This window comes from Bufo bufo, chromosome 6, assembly GCF_905171765.1.
Source record: "Bufo bufo chromosome 6, aBufBuf1.1, whole genome shotgun sequence".
Taxonomy (NCBI): Eukaryota; Metazoa; Chordata; class Amphibia; order Anura; family Bufonidae; genus Bufo; species Bufo bufo.
In genome coordinates, this window is record NC_053394.1 from 217,246,122 (window position 1) to 217,264,028 (window position 17,907).

Consider the following 17,907-nt stretch of genomic DNA (forward strand, 5'->3'; position numbering starts at 1 on the left):
GGCTTTAGCACAGTGAGCTTCTGCCCTGCACTCGTTCAGCTGTGCTCGAATACATATCGCTCCCTGTGTCCACTGTCCTATGTCCACTCTGCTAAAGCCTGACATATAGCCCATCTATGCCCGGCTTTACCAAAGCAGACAGACGGGAGCAGTGGTGTGTGCTGTACATCACTCACTGCAGCCCCAGTGAAATCCTTACTCCCATACAGCACTGTCATATCAGCGGTGTATGAGAGTATGGATTATAAAGCGATATAGGCATCTGAATAAAGCACCTATAGAGAGAAAATAAAAAATGTCATTTTAAGGCACTTACAATAGGGTTTAATAAACTTTTTTATTTTTTTATTTAGGTACACTTGAACTTCTTTAAGTCAGAGTGATGTCCAAACTTCGGAGCTCCAGCTGATGCAAAACTAATTACTTGCAAAAAACATGCATGCCCTGCCTTGTAATTGCAATAGATGGAGGGCCGCGGGTTGGACATTCCTGCTTTAAAGGGATATTCTGATTGTTTGAAGTATTAGATTAGTTGGGATCCCACTGTCCCAGCGGGGAATGGGGGCCCCATACTTATTGGCAAATGGGGGTGTTGCAGGGGAGGAACCAGGGCAGGAGATGGGATGGGCCATGGTTGGGTAGTGGGCCAGGTTATGGGCCTAGTTCAGATTCTTGCTATGGGGCCCAATGATTTCTATGTAAGCCCCTGATTGGCACAAAATTTTCTAAGCGCCAATCCTGTGGAACACTCCATGTCATTAAAATATCAGAAATAAGGGTCTATCTATTACACTACTTAATTATCGTAGAATATGGGGGTGCAATTTATTGCCCCCATTACTTTTATATTTATCCACTTTTTTTGTTCCCGACCCTTTTATTCCCATAAAATATGTAATTCTCATATAGGATGCTTTTAAAAATATCCCATTTTGTACATCTGTTGTTCTATCAGGTCTATTAGTTAATAGTCCAGTGTGGTCGTCCCTGTAGTCAGATCCTGAACCAGTTGGGAGAGATAATTGTCTTTAGTTTTTGCCAAGAACTTGTTTCCTTTATGAGAGCTACAGGTTTCAGTTTCCCAGTTTCTATCTGGGTAGTTGAAGTGCCACCTCATCTATTTCCATTAGTAGTAGATTTTCAGTGGACTGTGTTATATTAGATGGCTTAGGGTGGGCTTACATCACGGTTTATGCCTCCGTTTGATGTATACATTAGAAAAATAAATGATGATGAGGGCATGTACAATTAGTTTCACAAACTCAAAGTTGAGGAAAGTGCAGACGCGGGAGATGTTTTTGAGTTGGAGGCGGCAAGTGGTGGAAAGGGATTGGATGTGTGGTCGGAAGGAGAGGGCAGAATCCAATGTCGCTCCAAGGCAGTGGACTTGGTTGACCAGGGAGACTATGCAGTCATTGATTGTGATAGATAGGTCTGTTGGGGGGGTTGAGCAGGATGGGGGAAAGATGATGAATTCTGTTTTGTCCATGTTAAGTTTTAGAAAGCGAGAGGAGAAAAAGGAGGATATGGAAGATAGGCATTGTGGGATTCTGGATAGTAGGGTGGTGATGTCTGGGCCAGAGAGTTAGATTTGTGTGTCATCAGCAGAAAAGTGATACTGAAAGCCATGGTACTCATATCCAAAAATGGTATCAATAATAGTTGCTCTATTCCTAACTGAAGGCTGAGAACCTACTCAGTGATTAAAAAAACCCAAAAAAACTTGTATAAATAGAAGGAGTGCACCTGCAAAAAAAACAGCCCTTGCACAACTCCATACATGGTAAAGTTATGGGATCCGAATATGCAATAATATTTTTTTATTTCCAGTGTTATCTTTAAAAAAACTTTTTAAAACATTAGAAAAAACAAATGGCGTATCACTGTAATCATGCTGCCAACAGAATAAAGGAAACATTTTTACTATACAGTGAACTCCATAAGTATGTCTCACGGCATTACTACCTACCTCCTAGATCAGATAATTAAGGCTCAATGTCAAGGCTGAATGTAACATTTTAGAATCATTGTAGTCCATTTCTAATATTGTTCTCAATGTTTGGTTCTATTATTTAGGGTGTGGAGAGTGAAAAGTTCCCCATTGTACAACAAGCACTGAAAACAGGACGCTGCATGACAGAACACGAATATCTCACTCATCCCTTGTACGGGGGTAAGATTAAGGTTGAATACGACATTTACACAATGGTTTAGCCATTATAGTTGATCAAATGCAGGTGAAATTCTGATTAGCTTTTATTGTAAGGATCCAATTACACATGCAGATACAGTATATTGCTTGTAACAAGAGACAATAGATGATATAGTGAGTTGATCGGTGCTCGTTATTTATAAATCTGGACACATTTACACTGGACAATGATTATGAATGATTGCTGAGGGGATCAAATGTAAATATGCTTTAGGTACGCAAGTTTTCAAGTACACACATCATATATGTACTGTATTTATATATTAGTAAGTTACTATTATTTAGCTTATTAGAAATGGGTTTTAATATAATACATACCATTTAAATCAGGGTTTTGCATATAATATGCTTTTTTTGGTGGCTGCATGATAAGTAGCCTCCAAAGGACCATGGAACAACCCAGTGGAGCGAAAAATAGCAGAAGTGACACAATGCTTTACTAGGGCCACTACCACTTTATTCTAGTTATCAGCCAGGGTCACTGTCACGATCAGTGTGGGGGAAAAACTCCACACTAAAGACAGGAGGGAAGGGGAATAGTAACTGGGCCTGGAATGAGTTTAGGACCAGAGACAACCCATTTCTCCCCAGATGGATGAATGGAAGTCTCTGTCTCAGGCCCAGATACAAACAACAGGGATTATAACAAACACAAAACAATAAGAATAGACAAGACTTATCTGAAAGTAGAAAACTGGCAACTCCAGAAGCCCCACAGAGTACAATCGACCAGCTAGTTAGAAGGCAGAAAGAAAATCTATAAACCACACCTCCAAGAGTGAGAAGCGGCTACTTATGGGAAAAGTAAATTACCAACAAGCAACACCTGAAGGAAGGGGTGTGGCATTCACCAAAACACAGACACAATAAGATCCACAGTGAACTTGTCAATTTAACGCACGAGTTGCCAGTCTCTCAGATCTCCTGGTAACTGCCGCGGGAACGTCCGTAACAGTCACAAAGATCAGACACTGATGGCACATTCTGGCAAAGCAAAACTTAAAGGGGTTCTCAGAGATTTTTATATTGTTTGCCTATCCAGCTCTTATTGTTCTGGTTCTGGCCAAGCTGCCAGTTCGGTTGATGTACTGCTCCAAATTAATTAATTAATGTACGTGCACGGAGAGATCAGACTGAGACAACTCACAGCAAGGAGTTAAACAGGATCTCTGCTTTATTTTCCGAAAACAACACACAATACATAGGTTTTACGACTAGTGATGTCGCGAACATAAAATTTTCAGTTCGCGAACAGCGAACGCGAACTTCCGCAAATGTTCGCGAACTGGCGAACCGGGCGAACCGCCATAGACTTCAATAGACAGGCGAATTTTAAAACCCACAGGGACTCTTTCTGGCCACAATAGTGATGAGAAAGTTGTTTCAAGGGGTCTAACACCTGGACTGTGGCATGCCGGAGGGGGATCTATGGCAAAACTCCCATGGAAAATTACGTAGTGGACGCAGAGTCGGGTTTTAATCCATAAAGGGCATAAATCAACTAACATTCCTAAATTGTTTGGAATAACGTGCTTTAAAACATCCAGTGTGTGTATACGATCAGGTATGATGTTGTATCGATCAGGTAGTGTAAGGGTTACGCCCGCATCACAGACATTGACAGACCAAACTCCCCTTTTAATGCACCGCAAACAGTTCATTTGCACAACCGCAAACTCCCCATTTGCACAAGGTTGGATACCAAGCTAGCCACGTCCCGGTGATGTCATTGAAGGTTTCTTCCTCCACCCAGCCACGTACAACACCAAGGGTCCCCGAAAGGTCAATTGAATTGATTTTTCGAACGGGGAGATGGTTAAAAAAACGCTGGCTCCCTCCCCTTTGTTTTTATCCACGGTGACTGCGTCTGCGCCGTGCAATTTACTGTCACACCCGATATGAGTGGTATTTTCTGTAGTACTATTCTCATCAGTTTAATCCCTCTAACATCCCCAATCTGGGGGCCATTTATTAAATAGATTTTTTGAACGGGGAGATGGTTAAAAAAACGCTGGCTCCCTCCACCGATATGAGTGGTATTTTCTGTAGTATTATTCTCATCAGTTTAATCCCTGTTACGTCCCATATCAGGAATTGCCTTTTATGAAAAAAAATTTAGGCCGGGTACCTTCGACTGCCTTCACAGTGACAGACCAAACTCTCATACACTAAACTGAATTGATTTCAGGAACCGGGAGATGGAAAAAGCAGCTTGGTCGGTCCTCTTACTCCCAAATTGGGGCACTGCGCGTATCAGTGGTTGGCACTGGCAGTGGGCACACTACAGTCAGTGGAAGAGGGCCTGACACACACTGGCAGCAGGCAAGCAACTGAAATTACACTAAAGTGTAAAAATTAAATGCCTTATTTATCGGCAAGCTACTGTGCCACCCGGTATGAGTGGTTGGCACTGGCAGTGGGCACACTACAGTCAGTGGAAGAGGGCCTGACACACTGACTGGCAGCAGGCAAGCAACTGAATTTAGACTACTGTCTAAAAATTAAATGCCTTATTTATCGGCAAGCTACTGTGCCACCCGGTATCAGTGGTTGGCACTGGCAGTGGGCACACTACAGTCAGTGGAAGCGGGCCTGACACACACTGGCAGCAGGCAAGCAACTGAAATTACACTAAAGTGTAAAAATTAAATGCCTTATTTATCGACAAGCTACTGTGCCACCCGGTATCAGTGGTTGGCACTGGCAGTGGGCACACTACAGTCAGTAGAAGCGGGCCTGACACACACTGGCAGCAGGCAAGCAACTGAAATTACACTAAAGTGTAAAAATTAAATGCCTTATTTATCGGCAAGCTACTGTGCCACCCGGTATGAGTGGTTGGCACTGGCAGTGGGCACACTACAGTCAGTGGAAGAGGGCCTGACACACTGACTGGCAGCAGGCAAGCAACTGAATTTAGACTACTGTCTAAAAATTAAATGCCTTATTTATCGGCAAGCTACTGTGCCACCCGGTATCAGTGGTTGGCACTGGCAGTGGGCACACTACAGTCAGTTGAAGTCGGCCTGACACACACTAGCAGCAGGCAAGCAGCTGAAATTACACTAAAGTGTAAAAATTAAATGCCTTTTTTATGCAAAGTCCTGTGCCAGCCGGTATGAGTGGTGGGCACTGGCAGTGGGCACACTACAGTCAGTGGAAGTCAGCCTGACACACACTGGCAGGCAACTAACCTTAGATTAAAGTGTAAAAATTAAGTGCCTATTTTTTAAGCAAAGTCCTGTGCCACTCGGTATGACAGGGGTGGGCACTGGCAGTGGGCACACTACAGTCAGTTGAAGTCGGCCTGACACACACTAGCAGCAGGCAAGCAGCTGAAATTACACTAAAGTGTAAAAATTAAATGCCTTTTTTATGCAAAGTCCTGTGCCAGCCGGTATGAGTGGTGGGCACTGGCAGTGGGCACACTACAGTCAGTGGAAGTCAGCCTGACACACACTGGCAGGCAACTAACCTTAGATTAAAGTGTAAAAATTAAGTGCCTATTTTTTAAGCAAAGTCCTGTGCCACTCGGTATGACAGGGGTGGGCACTGGCAGTGGGCACACTACAGTCAGTTGAAGTCGGCCTGACACACACTAGCAGCAGGCAAGCAGCTGAAATTACATTAAAGTGTAAAAATTAAATGCCTTTTTTATGCAAAGTCCTGTGCCAGCCGGTATGAGTGGTGGGCACTGGCAGTGGGCACACTACAGTCAGTGGAAGTCAGCCTGACACACACTGGCAGGCAACTAACCTTAGATTAAAGTGTAAAAATTAAGTGCCTATTTTTTAAGCAAAGTCCTGTGCCACTCGGTATGACAGGGGTGGGCACTGGCAGTGGGCACACTACAGTCAGTTGAAGTCGGCCTGACACACACTAGCAGCAGGCAAGCAGCTGAAATTACATTAAAGTGTAAAAATTAAATGCCTTTTTTAAGCAAAGTCCTGTGCCAGCCGGTATGAGTGGTGGGCACTGGCAGTGGGCACACTACAGTCAGTGGAAGTCAGCCTGACACACACTGGCAGGCAACTAACCTTAGATTAAAGTGTAAAAATTAAGTGCCTATTTTTTAAGCAAAGTCCTGTGCCACTCGGGATGACAGGGGTGGGCACTGGCAGTGGGCACACTACAGTCAGTTGAAGTCGGCCTGACACACACTGGCAGGCAACTAACCTTAGATTAAAGTGTAAAAATGAAGTGCCTTTTTTTTAAGCAAAGTCCTGTGCCACACGGGATGACAGGGGTGGGCACTGGCAGTGGGCACACTACAGTCAGTTGAAGTCGGCCTGACACACACTAGCAGCAGGCAAGCAGCTGAAATTACACTAAAGTGTAAAAATTAAATGCCTTTTTTATGCAAAGTCCTGAGCCAGCCGGTATGAGTGGTGGGCACTGGCAGTGGGCACACTACAGTCAGTGGAAGTCAGCCTGACACACACTGGCAGGCAACTAACCTTAGATTAAAGTGTAAAAATTAAGTGCCTTTTTTTAAGCAAAGTCCTGTGCCACACGGAATGACAGGGGTGAGCACTGGCAGTGGGCACACTACAGTCTGTGGGCCTGCAGCTCCTCACACACAGGCAGGCCAGGCAACTGCAATATGTATATAAAGGAAAAAAAAAAAGCAGACTAATGTTGCAGCCCTAAAAAGGGCTTTTTGGGGTGCTGTCAGGACGCTGTCCTTACAGCAGAGATCAGATGAGTCTTTCAGGACTGGAGTGGACACTGAATTCACTAGCCTAGCTATCGATTTCCCAATTAAATCAGCAGCAGTTACAGTCTCCCTCCTCTCACTAAGACTGCAGCTTCAGAATGAATCTAAAATGGATGCTGTGCAGGAGGTGGGAGGGTCTGGGAGGGAGGGTATGCTGCTGATTGGCTGGAATGTGTCTGCTGACTGTGAGGTACAGGGTCAAAGTTTGCTCAATGATGATGTATAGGGGGCGGACCGAACATCGCATGTGTTCGCCCGGCAGAGGCGAACGCGAACAAGCTATGTTCGCCGGGAACTGTTCGCCGTCGGATAGTTCGGGCCATCTCTATTTACGACAGGGAGAGGGGGTGAAAGATAAAGTATATCTTTTCTATTGGCTACGAACACTCTATATGCTTTTCTGTAACCTTGACGGCCAGAAGAAGAAATTCCTCCACCCTCCCCCCTTGCTCGTGGGAGATACCGTTATTTCTTATTCTTTGTAACTGCTTGCTTGTGCTGAACGGAAACCTCTTTGTAACTGCTTGCTTGAGCTGAACGGAAACCTCTTTGTAACTGCTTGCTTGAGCTGAACGGAAACCACAAAGAAACACATGATAAAACACAAAATAAGATTCTAGTTTATAGGTGTTGGCTGAATGCCTGGCCGCCATCTTAGCTAAACATAGTCCTCAACAAGCAATTATCCATTTTGTATTAATAGTCCATAACAGTCCCCACTTGGAAACTTGATTGTAGACTTTCCCTTCACCTAGCGAATCCCCTGGGCATACCATTCGTATCCTCTTCACCCGCAGTGGCGACAACCTACCCCTTATAGGTAGGCTCCCGGTTGCTCGGACTTGTGGTAATACCCTGGGATTCATCTCACCCTATCTCAGCCAGGCATCATTGTGAGGAGGGGGAGCTGTGTTGAATGATGTTTCCTTCTGTCCTTCCTCATCGTAGAGGAGCATAATAGGTCGTTCATCAGTTTTCTTCATTCTTTTTGAAAAGCGGGTCACACAAATAAGAACGAGCTTAATCACTACATATATCACCAATATTATTAGGGCTGCCTGCAATATTACTTGGACAATTCCCATGAACCAACCCCCAATACCTTTGAACCAGTTATTGGGGTTAAGGGAAGAGACCACCATGTATCTTTATCAACTTTATGTGCATCCAGCCATTTATCTCTTAAATCCGCCATCTTCTCTATATCCACCTTAACTTGCAAATTACCCTGCGGGTCTATGTAATGGCAACAAGAGGGTCCCACAACCTGGCACATACCTCCATCTTTAGCTGTAACATAATCTAGAACTAATGTGTGTTGGTTGGTGACAATGATTAACTGGTTTTGCACAATGTTTGAGGTATTCATAAGTCTCATCACCTCCCATATTTGGTCATCCAGGTAGTCTGTTGCTACTACCAGATGATCCCACATCTGCATTATCAAGGGATATATGAAGATGGAACTAACAATTTTGTTGGTAATGCTCATCTCTACTACATGTGGCTTGCCATTTGGTCTGGGTGTGTTATCTTTGGCCCTACGATACAAGGTGTGTTTAGGTACTGCATTTATGTCAATTTCAGAGTGTGGTACTATAAAGGTAGCAGGAGTAAGCCTGGCGATGGTGCACAGTCCTGTGACATTCTCGGATAACCATTTGTATGCTTTGTGTCCACACACTAAGTATATGTCGTCTGGAACTGCTACTGCTGTGCCATTGAATAATCAGGTAATTAGTTTGGCTAATTGTGTCCCTTTCGCCAACTCATATCCTTTTGACTGACTTTCGGTGTCGTTAGCTAATATACCTGTCCGGAGATCCTGTACAGTACGGTTGTTACAGGGCAGATCCTTTCCGTTCACAGCATCTACACCAATACACTGCACGTGGCTGTCTGTTTTTGAATCATTGCAACCTGAGTGTATGTGTGGACTAAATGTCATACCTTTGGTTTGTACTTGGAGACAATAACAGTGTGTCCAGCTAGGAAAACATGTGACATTAGCCCAGTGTCCCTCTTGCCAAGGAGTAGAGCTATGATCTACCGAGGGTCCTGATCTGTTTATCATGAGCCATGGGGCATCTGCCCACCCTGCGACAGGTAAGGCTACTTCCTTGTCCTTGTTTGTACTGGATTTAACTTGGTGTATAGGGACTGTGGGTACAGATCCAACAATCTCTCAGAGTTTCAGTCTCCTTCAACCCCTGGACTAAAATTTGATGGTGCCGTATCAGTGAATTGTCCCATTCATCACCCAATGGCGTGAATACTGCAGATATGCCCACTGTCAAAGTCATGATCAGTATGTGAATCCTCATGGCTTATGGTTCCTGGGACGGTGGGACAGCCTTCACTCTTTTACAATGTGAAGCGTGGATCCAGGTGGGTCTCCCTTCGAGTTTCACAGAGGTTGGGGTGGTCAGCAACACCTGGTAAGGTCCCTCGTATCGTGGTTCGAGGGTGCTTCTGACGTGTTTCTTGACCACCACCCACTCTCCAGGTTTGAGAGTGTGGCTTCCCTCCAGGGAGTTAGGATCTGGAATGGAAGAGAAAACTTGTGCATGTATATTAGACAATTGCTTGCTCAAGGCTATCACATATTTTGCAACAGATTCATAATGCATTTGTAACTGTTGTGGGAAATACTGTCCCATTCTTGGCCCTGTTCCAAATAAGATCTCATATGGGGTTAGTTTGTGTGGGGGCCTTGGTGTATGCCTAACTGAAAAGAGGGTTATAGGCAAACACTGAACCCAATTAAGCCCTGTCTCCCTGGTCATCTTCAGCATTTTAGATTTAACACCCCGTTCAATCTTTCGACTTTGCCGCTGCTTTGGGGCCTGTATGGGGTATGATACGCCAGGTGTGACCCTACCATCTTCCAGACCTCTTGGGTTAGACTAGCAGTAAATGCTGGGCCCTGATCACTCTCAATGACCTCAGGTACTCCGAACCTACAGACAAGCTCCTGCATCAGTTTTTTTGCAGTAGTGGTTGCTGTCTGGTTTCGGACGGGGTAGGCTTCTGGCCACCCAGAGAACAAGTCTATCACTACTAGCACATATTGAAACCCTTGGCACATTGGCATCTGGATATGATCGATTTGTATCCTCTGAAAGGGATATAAGGCTTTCGGGAGACATTTTCTGGGAGTGGGCTCGGTTCTGCCGGGGTTACACTCTGCACAGATGAGACACGCTTGAGTATGTCTCACCAGGACAGGGGTCATCCCTGGGGCCACCCATATTTTGTCAATTAGTTCTTTCATGATGGTTTTGGATTGGTGGGTGGGCCCATGGGCCACTGAGGCTATTAGGGGATAAAGAGCTCTGGGTAGGCAGACTCTCTTTCCTTGTGTCCAGAGTCCAGATTCTTCTTCGAGGGCTGATTCTTTCAGCCAGATTTCCTTTTCCCTGGGAGTGGCCTGTTTCTGCATTTGTTTCAGTAGGTCCCATGTGATTTCTTCTTGTTCCAGGTCCTCCTGTGTTATCATAATCTGGTCTGACTGGACTCTTTCCTCTTTCACTGCTGCTTCCTTGGCCGCTTGGTCAGCTAGGGCGTTTCCTCTGGCCTCAGGGGTGTCAGCTCGAGTATGGGCCTTTACTTTGATCACTGCCACTTGGTTGGGCAGGAGTACTGCTGCCATTAGGGCTGCTACTGCTGCAGCATTCTTAATGGGGGTTCCTGCAGCTGTGATGTAATCCCGGGCCTTCCATATTAGTCCAAAGTCATGAACCACTCCAAAGGCATATCTAGAATCTGTGTAGATATTGGCGGTAGAGTCTTTTGCCATGAGGCAGGCTTCAGTGAGGGCAATGAGTTCAGCTTCTTGTGCTGACTGGTCTGGGCGCAATTGTCTTGCACACAGCACTTCATGTTCACTTGTGACTGCCATGCCTGTATGGAACTTCCCCTTGTCATCGGCGTACCTTGAGCCGTCCACAAAGAGAATCCAATGAGGGTTTGTCAGAGGAGTGTCTTGGACTGATGGTGGTGTCCCTACTTCAGCTTCCATCATTGTGATGCAATCATGTTCTTGTTCCTTGTAAAGAGAGTCGGTTGAGGCCTATAGTTCTTCTTCCTGAAGATCCTCTTCAGCATGTAGATCAATAAAATCTTCAGAATCTCCATTATACTCCCCCCTTGGAAGAGGAAGGAGTGCAGCAGGATTGAGGATGTGGCACCTCTGAATGGTGACATTATCTGGCAGAAGCAAACTACACTGAAGCCGGAGGTGGCGCTGTGCAGTGAGGTGTTTAGGTTGAGTCTGCTGGAGGATGGCAGAAATGTCATGGGGAGCCAGAATAGTGAGGGGATGACCCAGCACAACGTCAGATGTGACGTTTAGAAGAGAGCTGGCAGCATGGATAGCTCTGACACAGGAAGGGGCTGCTCTGGCTACCGGGTCAAGACGCTTAGAATAGTAACCCAAGGGTCGATTGCGGCCACCATGAGTTTGAGTGAGGACTCCAGTGGCGTGACCTTGGCGTTCCATGACATACAGCCGGAAAGGAAGGTTGTAGTTGGGGATGCCAAGAGCAGGGGCAGATGCAATGGCGGCCTTCAATGACTGAAAAGCTTCTCCGGCCTCCATTGTCATCTGGAAAGGAGTAGCAGCATTGCGAGGTATACAGTCATATAAGGGCTGCATGAGGACAGAAGCATCAGATATCCAAGGCCTGCAGTAGGAGATGAGTCCCAGAAAGGTTTGCAGCTGATGAGGAGTGTCCGGGAGTTGGATGTCAGAGATAGCCTTCTTCCTCGCCTCAGTTAGGTGCTTGTGACCTTGAGAGATGCAATGACCTAGGAAGACAACTTTGGGGAGACACAGTTGTAGTTTGGCTTGTGAGACTCGACATCCAGCAGAGGCTAAAAACTGGAGAAGTTAGACAGATTTTGTCATGCAGATTTGGGGAGAGACCGCACAGAGGAGAAGGTCATCCACATACTGGAGGAGTTCCACATCCGGGTGATCTGCTTGCCAGGGTTGCAGAACAGAGGACATAGCCTTGCTGAAGCAGGAAGGGCTGTTTTGAGCCCCTTGAGGCATAACAGTCCAGGTGTACTGTTTGCCTGCATGTGTGAAAGCAAAAAGAAACTGACATTTCTCATGTAAGGGAACAGAAAAGAATGCATTGGCCAGATCAATGACAGTGAAAGTAGTGGCAGTGGGTGGAATGCCAGCAAGGAGTGTGTGCGTATTGGGGACAATAGGTGTCTCAAGAACAGTAGCCTCATTGACAGCTCGGAGGTCCTGCACCATGCGGTACGTTGGAGGCTGTCCTTTCTCCCTTTTCTTCCGTACTGGGTAAAGGGGTGAGTTACAGGGAGAAGTAGTGATCTTGATTGCCCCATTCTGCAGGAGGGCCTGCACCTGGAGGGTAATAGCATCCTGTTGTGAGATAGAAAGCGGATATTGCGCTTTGTATGGCAGAACCTTGGGATCCTTCAGGGTCACAGTGACCGGTGGGACATTGAGGCGTCCGATATCATGGGGTCCTTTGGTCCAGAGAGTATCGGGGATGAGGTGCAAAATGGTTTGCAGCGAATCCCCTTGTTCATATGAGTCAGCGTCCTGAAGTGTGGTTAATGCCATAAGGAGGCAAGTATCCTCCGGGTGTAGGGCTGTACCGAGGGTGACTGTTCCATCCTCTTTGAACTGTATGTTAGCCTGGATTTTCTGAAGAAAATCAGAGCCTAACAGATTGAAGGGGCATGTTTGGCTGACAACAAACTGTGACATGACTCCTGCAGGGAGGTGGAGTTGGGGGATTTTAGTCCGGGAGAATCTAGGAGAAGTGACTGTGAGTGGCTTGGTCACGGAGTTATGTTGCACAACCCCCTCTAGTCCAGAACAAGGTAATTGAATGTCAGTGAGCCAAGAATGAGGTACGGCAGTCTCACATAATACACTGCGGACTGCACCAGTGTCCACAAGAAATGAAAGTTCCTTCCCTGCAACCTCGAGAGTCACTCGAGGGGTGGGACCGGTAGGAGGGGTAGAGACTGTCATACATGGAATGTCCCCTCCCTGCACTGGTTTGCCAGCGTCCTATTGCGATGAAGGGGGCTGAGTGTCCCCCTGTCGCCGTTGATTGGTTGGCCACAGATGTTTGCTACGGCAGTGTCGTTTTATGTGACCGGGCTTGCCGCACCCATAACAGACATAAGGGGGTGGGTGTTCTCCACCATCTTCTCCTGACATTACGGCTATCACAGCAGCACGGGTTTTCTTTGTGTTACTCTCTAGACCCTTTGCAATCTGCTCCAACATATCTAGTGTCAAGGATTTCCACTCGGGGCGACAGGTCACAAGGGCTTTGTTTATCTCTGGTCGTAGACCATCGACAAACGAGCGGGTCAAGAGTCTGAGATGAACAGGCTCATTCTGACTAAAACCCATGTCTTTGTAACTTTGTTTAATCCTCTGAGCAAATTTCTCGACAGTTTCAACTTTTTCCTGTGTCATATCCTGTAATGTGGTGGATTGGTCTGCTAATCTTGCTTTCGCCCATTTCTGCAGTTGTTCTATAAAGAATTCTCCAGACTCATGATCCCGGGGGTCAAAGTTGGCACCTTTAAGTTCAGGGATGTGGATTTGATCCATTACCAGTGTGGAGTATTCACCTGTCTTGTTTTCCACTATACTTTGCAGGTCCGACCATGTGCACCCATAGGTTTGATGCACTTGGGACAGTTTCCTGAAAAAGGGCATGGGATGGGTCTCAGGGTCAGGCAGTAAATTCACTATGGTGAATAACTGTTGTGGGGTGAAAGACACATATTTTGGTGGTCCCTGTGGCCGGTTAAGTGCTAGGGCTTCTTTCAGTGTCTCAAGGTTTCCCTGCTCAATTTTCTGTAAGTTCTTTTGTAACTCTGTAATCTGACCCTGCAGTATTTGATCTTGTGAACGTCGTGATGGGCGCACGACCATGGGCACAGTCCACTGTGGTGCCAGGGATAAAGTTGGCGGATCACCGTAGTCTGTCGGGGTACCGCGCGGAGGAGTCTGCATATTACCCGGTGCATTTTGTATGCCCATTGTGGATTCTGCAGCACCGTCTGCATCCCCCTGTTCTGCTTCATCAGGTTGCCCCCCTACTATTATAGGAGTAAGGGTGGCAGGTGAGTGTGGTAGCATGAATGTACCGTCCGGGTTAACCATGGGGTACAAGGTAGTAGGAAGGGGCAAGGGTGACATAGGAGTGACGGGGGGGTCCGGACCGAATGATATTAAAGGTCCGTTCATGGGCGTTGCCTGGGGACAAGATGGCGCTGTAGCTAACACGGGAAGTGATGGGACGTGCCGAGAGTAGTTACCAAGGTGTGGTTTTGTGGGTGGGGAGCCCCACAGGCAAGGCACGTATTTCGGGAGGAGGGATTCTGTTGACCACATGTTTTGCAGGTCCACCCACCTGCTTTCTTCCCGGCGCCATTATAAGGTGGTGGCAAGTCATGTATCAATGCAACACCAGGCTTACAGAAATATCTCTGTCTTTTCTCATCAAAATTTTGTTCTCCCCCCCGTCTGTTCAAATTCTTTACTACAGTCCAACCACACACGGACCATGTCTGTCAATTTATCATCTTCTAACTTCCCCCTCTTCTCGATTAACAACACTTGCCAGGTGGCACTACAAAGGATGCCTCCTTTACAGACACTATAACTCTTCTCCAACTTAGTTAATCCTTTTATGAAACGTTTGCCTCTCCTGTCCGCCACGTACTGTTCAGGAGAACAGTAACCCTTCGGGACACTTTCCTCATTTCCCATCTTCTGGATCCTTCACCTTGTTCTGGACAACACAGAAACCCGATATAACACATTGAGCCTAATGTCCCACACACTCTGGGTAGACACTGGCCGGTCTCCTCCCTTCTGTCGCCTCTCGGTCACAACACCAGGGTGACCGATTGACACAGGCACTTTAGGAGACCTTTGGGTTTCTATCAGTCTGTGTTTCCGTTACAAAGGGTCGCACATTAAAAACAATAAACCACAATACATCAAGGAAGAACCCTTGCGTACTGTGTAATCGTCTATCGCACCTACTGGAGCCGCCTAAAGACCTCTGTATAAAGTAATCACTGGACGTGAAGACCTTTGAGTCCCCGCAGCACACTCTGGGCTACCCCGAACCGCTCTCCACCCATCTGTGATCGTCCCCTTTATGGAGATTTGAGTCAGACGCCGGGCTGAACTCCGATACAGGCACACAGGAGAACTCCGTGTCTCAGTCAGTGATACTTGTCAACAGGGTCTTCACAACTTATAGGCACAACACAGTACATCAAGACTTTAAAAAAACATATGGGGTTCTTACTTTCATGCCCTCGAGGACGTCCCAGACTGCTTCCGCACCCCTCCCTCAGACGAACACCAACAGGCTACACCAGGGGACACTTTATAGGCAAGATGACTCAATTTTCTTACCTCATATCACGGGTTGCGATCCCGGTGTCCGTTAGTGCGCCTCTCCTCGTCTGGTCTCCGGGGGTACGGGAACAGAGGGTCCAATCCTCGAGCCCCACGTTTGGGCACCAAAATTGATTTGGTTCTGGCCAAGCTGCCAGTTCGGTTGATGTACTGCTCCAAATTAATTAATTAATGTACGTGCACGGAGAGATCAGACTGAGACAACTCACAGCAAGGAGTTAAACAGGATCTCTGCTTTATTTTCCGAAAACAACACACAATACATAGGTTTTACGACAGGGAGGGGGGGTGAAAGATAAAGTATATCTTTTCTATTGGCTACGAACACTCTATATGCTTTTCTGTAACCTTGACGGCCAGAAGAAGAAATTCCTCCACCCTCCCCCCTTGCTCGTGGGAGATACCGTTACTTCTTATTCTTTGTAACTGCTTGCTTGTGCTGAACGGAAACCTCTTTGTAACTGCTTGCTTGAGCTGAACGGAAACCTCTTTGTAACTGCTTGCTTGAGCTGAACGGAAACCACAAAGAAACACATGATAAAACACAAAATAAGATTCTAGTTTATAGGTGTTGGCTGAATGCCTGGCCGCAATCTTAGCTAAACATAGTCCTCAACAAGCAAGTATCCATTTATGTATTAATAGTCCATAACATTATCTCCTGAATATCGAAAAGGCAGGAGTGCAAGGGTGTCAGACCCCCACTTATTTGATATTGATCATTCACATAGACTTAATATGCAAATCCCTGAGAACCCCTATTTGCATGGAAAGCTGACAGCGCATTTTCCAATTGTTTGTTGTTTATTTTTATATACTTTGACATGTCAAACAACCTGCAGCAAGACCACACCAGATAACAATAAACATACAGTATGATACTGAAGCTTAAATGCTACCATATATCAGAGGTGGCCATTTACTGTATATTAGTGTCTGCTTATGTGTAGGAGAAGATTTCTATTCCAATGAACCTTCAGGGACAGGTTGACAAATATAGGAATTTTGTTTTAAGATTTTAAGCTATATCCAGTGATCTTTGTTATCATGTTACAATTATTTACTTTTTATCAGATTGAAACCAAGGCCCCGAGGCTGGCGAGTGTGCTTCTCCCTAGTCAGGGTTCCAGAGTCCTGTTGATATGGCTACTAGGCTGGGCCTCCGAAGGCAGGAGCAAAGGCCAATCGGTAATAACGTTGAAATGTCTGTCATGCTGACATTAGTAGTCAAGTGACACTGGACGCGTCATGTGACCGGCAGTGTAGCCTATTTAACATAGGCAACAACTCACCACAGTTGCCTGTGATTGATTTTATTCCCTAGATCGCTGCATTAGCCCTAGATTATTGAATATATATTCTTGGATTCCTGACCTATGCCGTGGACCTAGATGCTGACCCTTTTCCTGACAATTTGTAACCTGATGTGACATCCTGGTATTGACTCCTGGCTTTGTATCGTGTCTGGTTATTGATCTCTGACTTTATCCTTTCTGTTTTTCCAGGTATTGACTTTGGTGCAGCTTAGTTTCTGATTTGTGTCACCTGATTTGGTTTGGCTTTTGTCTCTTTTGTTCTGACCCGGTTTGATTGTTAAGCCGATCTGTCACTCGTTTAATATTTTTCCCTCCACAGTAACCTTCCTGTAGGCCCCAGCACTTAGATAAGGAGGGATTGTCGACCAGTTGTAGGCCGTCACGACGAATCGTGCAAATAGGTAGACAGAAGGGTTGTGGTGAGTTCAGGATCCCACTAGTGCCTACAGTGACATGGATACCATTTTAACTAGCAAGGGTTTAAATAAGTTTTATTACATTATGAGGACATCATCAGGATTGAATTAAGTCAATGGAGAATCATCTGATGGTTTCAAATTCTGATGCAATAATTCTATCAACTTTAAATTGATATATTAAAAAATACAATAGATCAGATAGCAATCAATTCACTCCCAATCATTAAAATCAACATAGGCCCACATTTCCACTGGTAAAGATTTAAGGTGCATATTGGTCCCAACATCAGGGAGGGGGGATTTTGAAACGGTATACTCACCCTATTGAGCCCTTATATATCTCCCTATGTTGGGTGGAGTAAGAACTCCAAAAAGGGTAGTCAAGCACAGGATCTCATGTTAAACCCTCTTAATCATGAAAAATCATAAAAATGTAAACAGTCCTCCACAAAAACAAGAACCAAAGTGCAATGGTAAAAATTAGCACAATATAGGAAACAGTTTGCTGTGTCCTGATTTGGTTCCCTAATGTCAGTGGTTAATAGGGCATGAGATCTAACATCAGCATCTGGCATGGAGGGCTTGATGTCAGTAGGATGGAGGCCCCTCATACTGGTAACAGCTGGAGAGCCGCAGGTTGGCCATCCCTGCAGTAGGCCATACATGCTCCTCTGGAATTCTGGGAAGAAGGGATTCAAATGAGGTCTTAGCAAGTTCTGCATCTGATGCCACCAGATGTAAGGCAGCTACCCTATAAGTCAATGTTCAACCCTTCAAATAGGCCTTGAGACATGACTTGG

The 17,907-nt window shown here is 45.8% G+C and overlaps 1 protein-coding gene across 4 annotated transcripts in view; it reads left to right on the top strand.

Annotated features, from left to right (window-relative positions):
- The window catches only part of LOC121004016 (L-threonine ammonia-lyase-like), a 181,918-nt gene that overhangs the window by 63,230 nt on the left and 100,781 nt on the right, over positions 1 to 17,907 (top strand). For all 4 annotated transcript variants that reach the window (XM_040436039.1, XM_040436042.1, XM_040436038.1 and 1 more), the window contains one exon: positions 2,077 to 2,173. In XM_040436039.1, the coding sequence (XP_040291973.1) occupies positions 2,077 to 2,173 (97 nt within the window). The remainder of the gene's footprint in view (positions 1 to 2,076; positions 2,174 to 17,907) is intronic.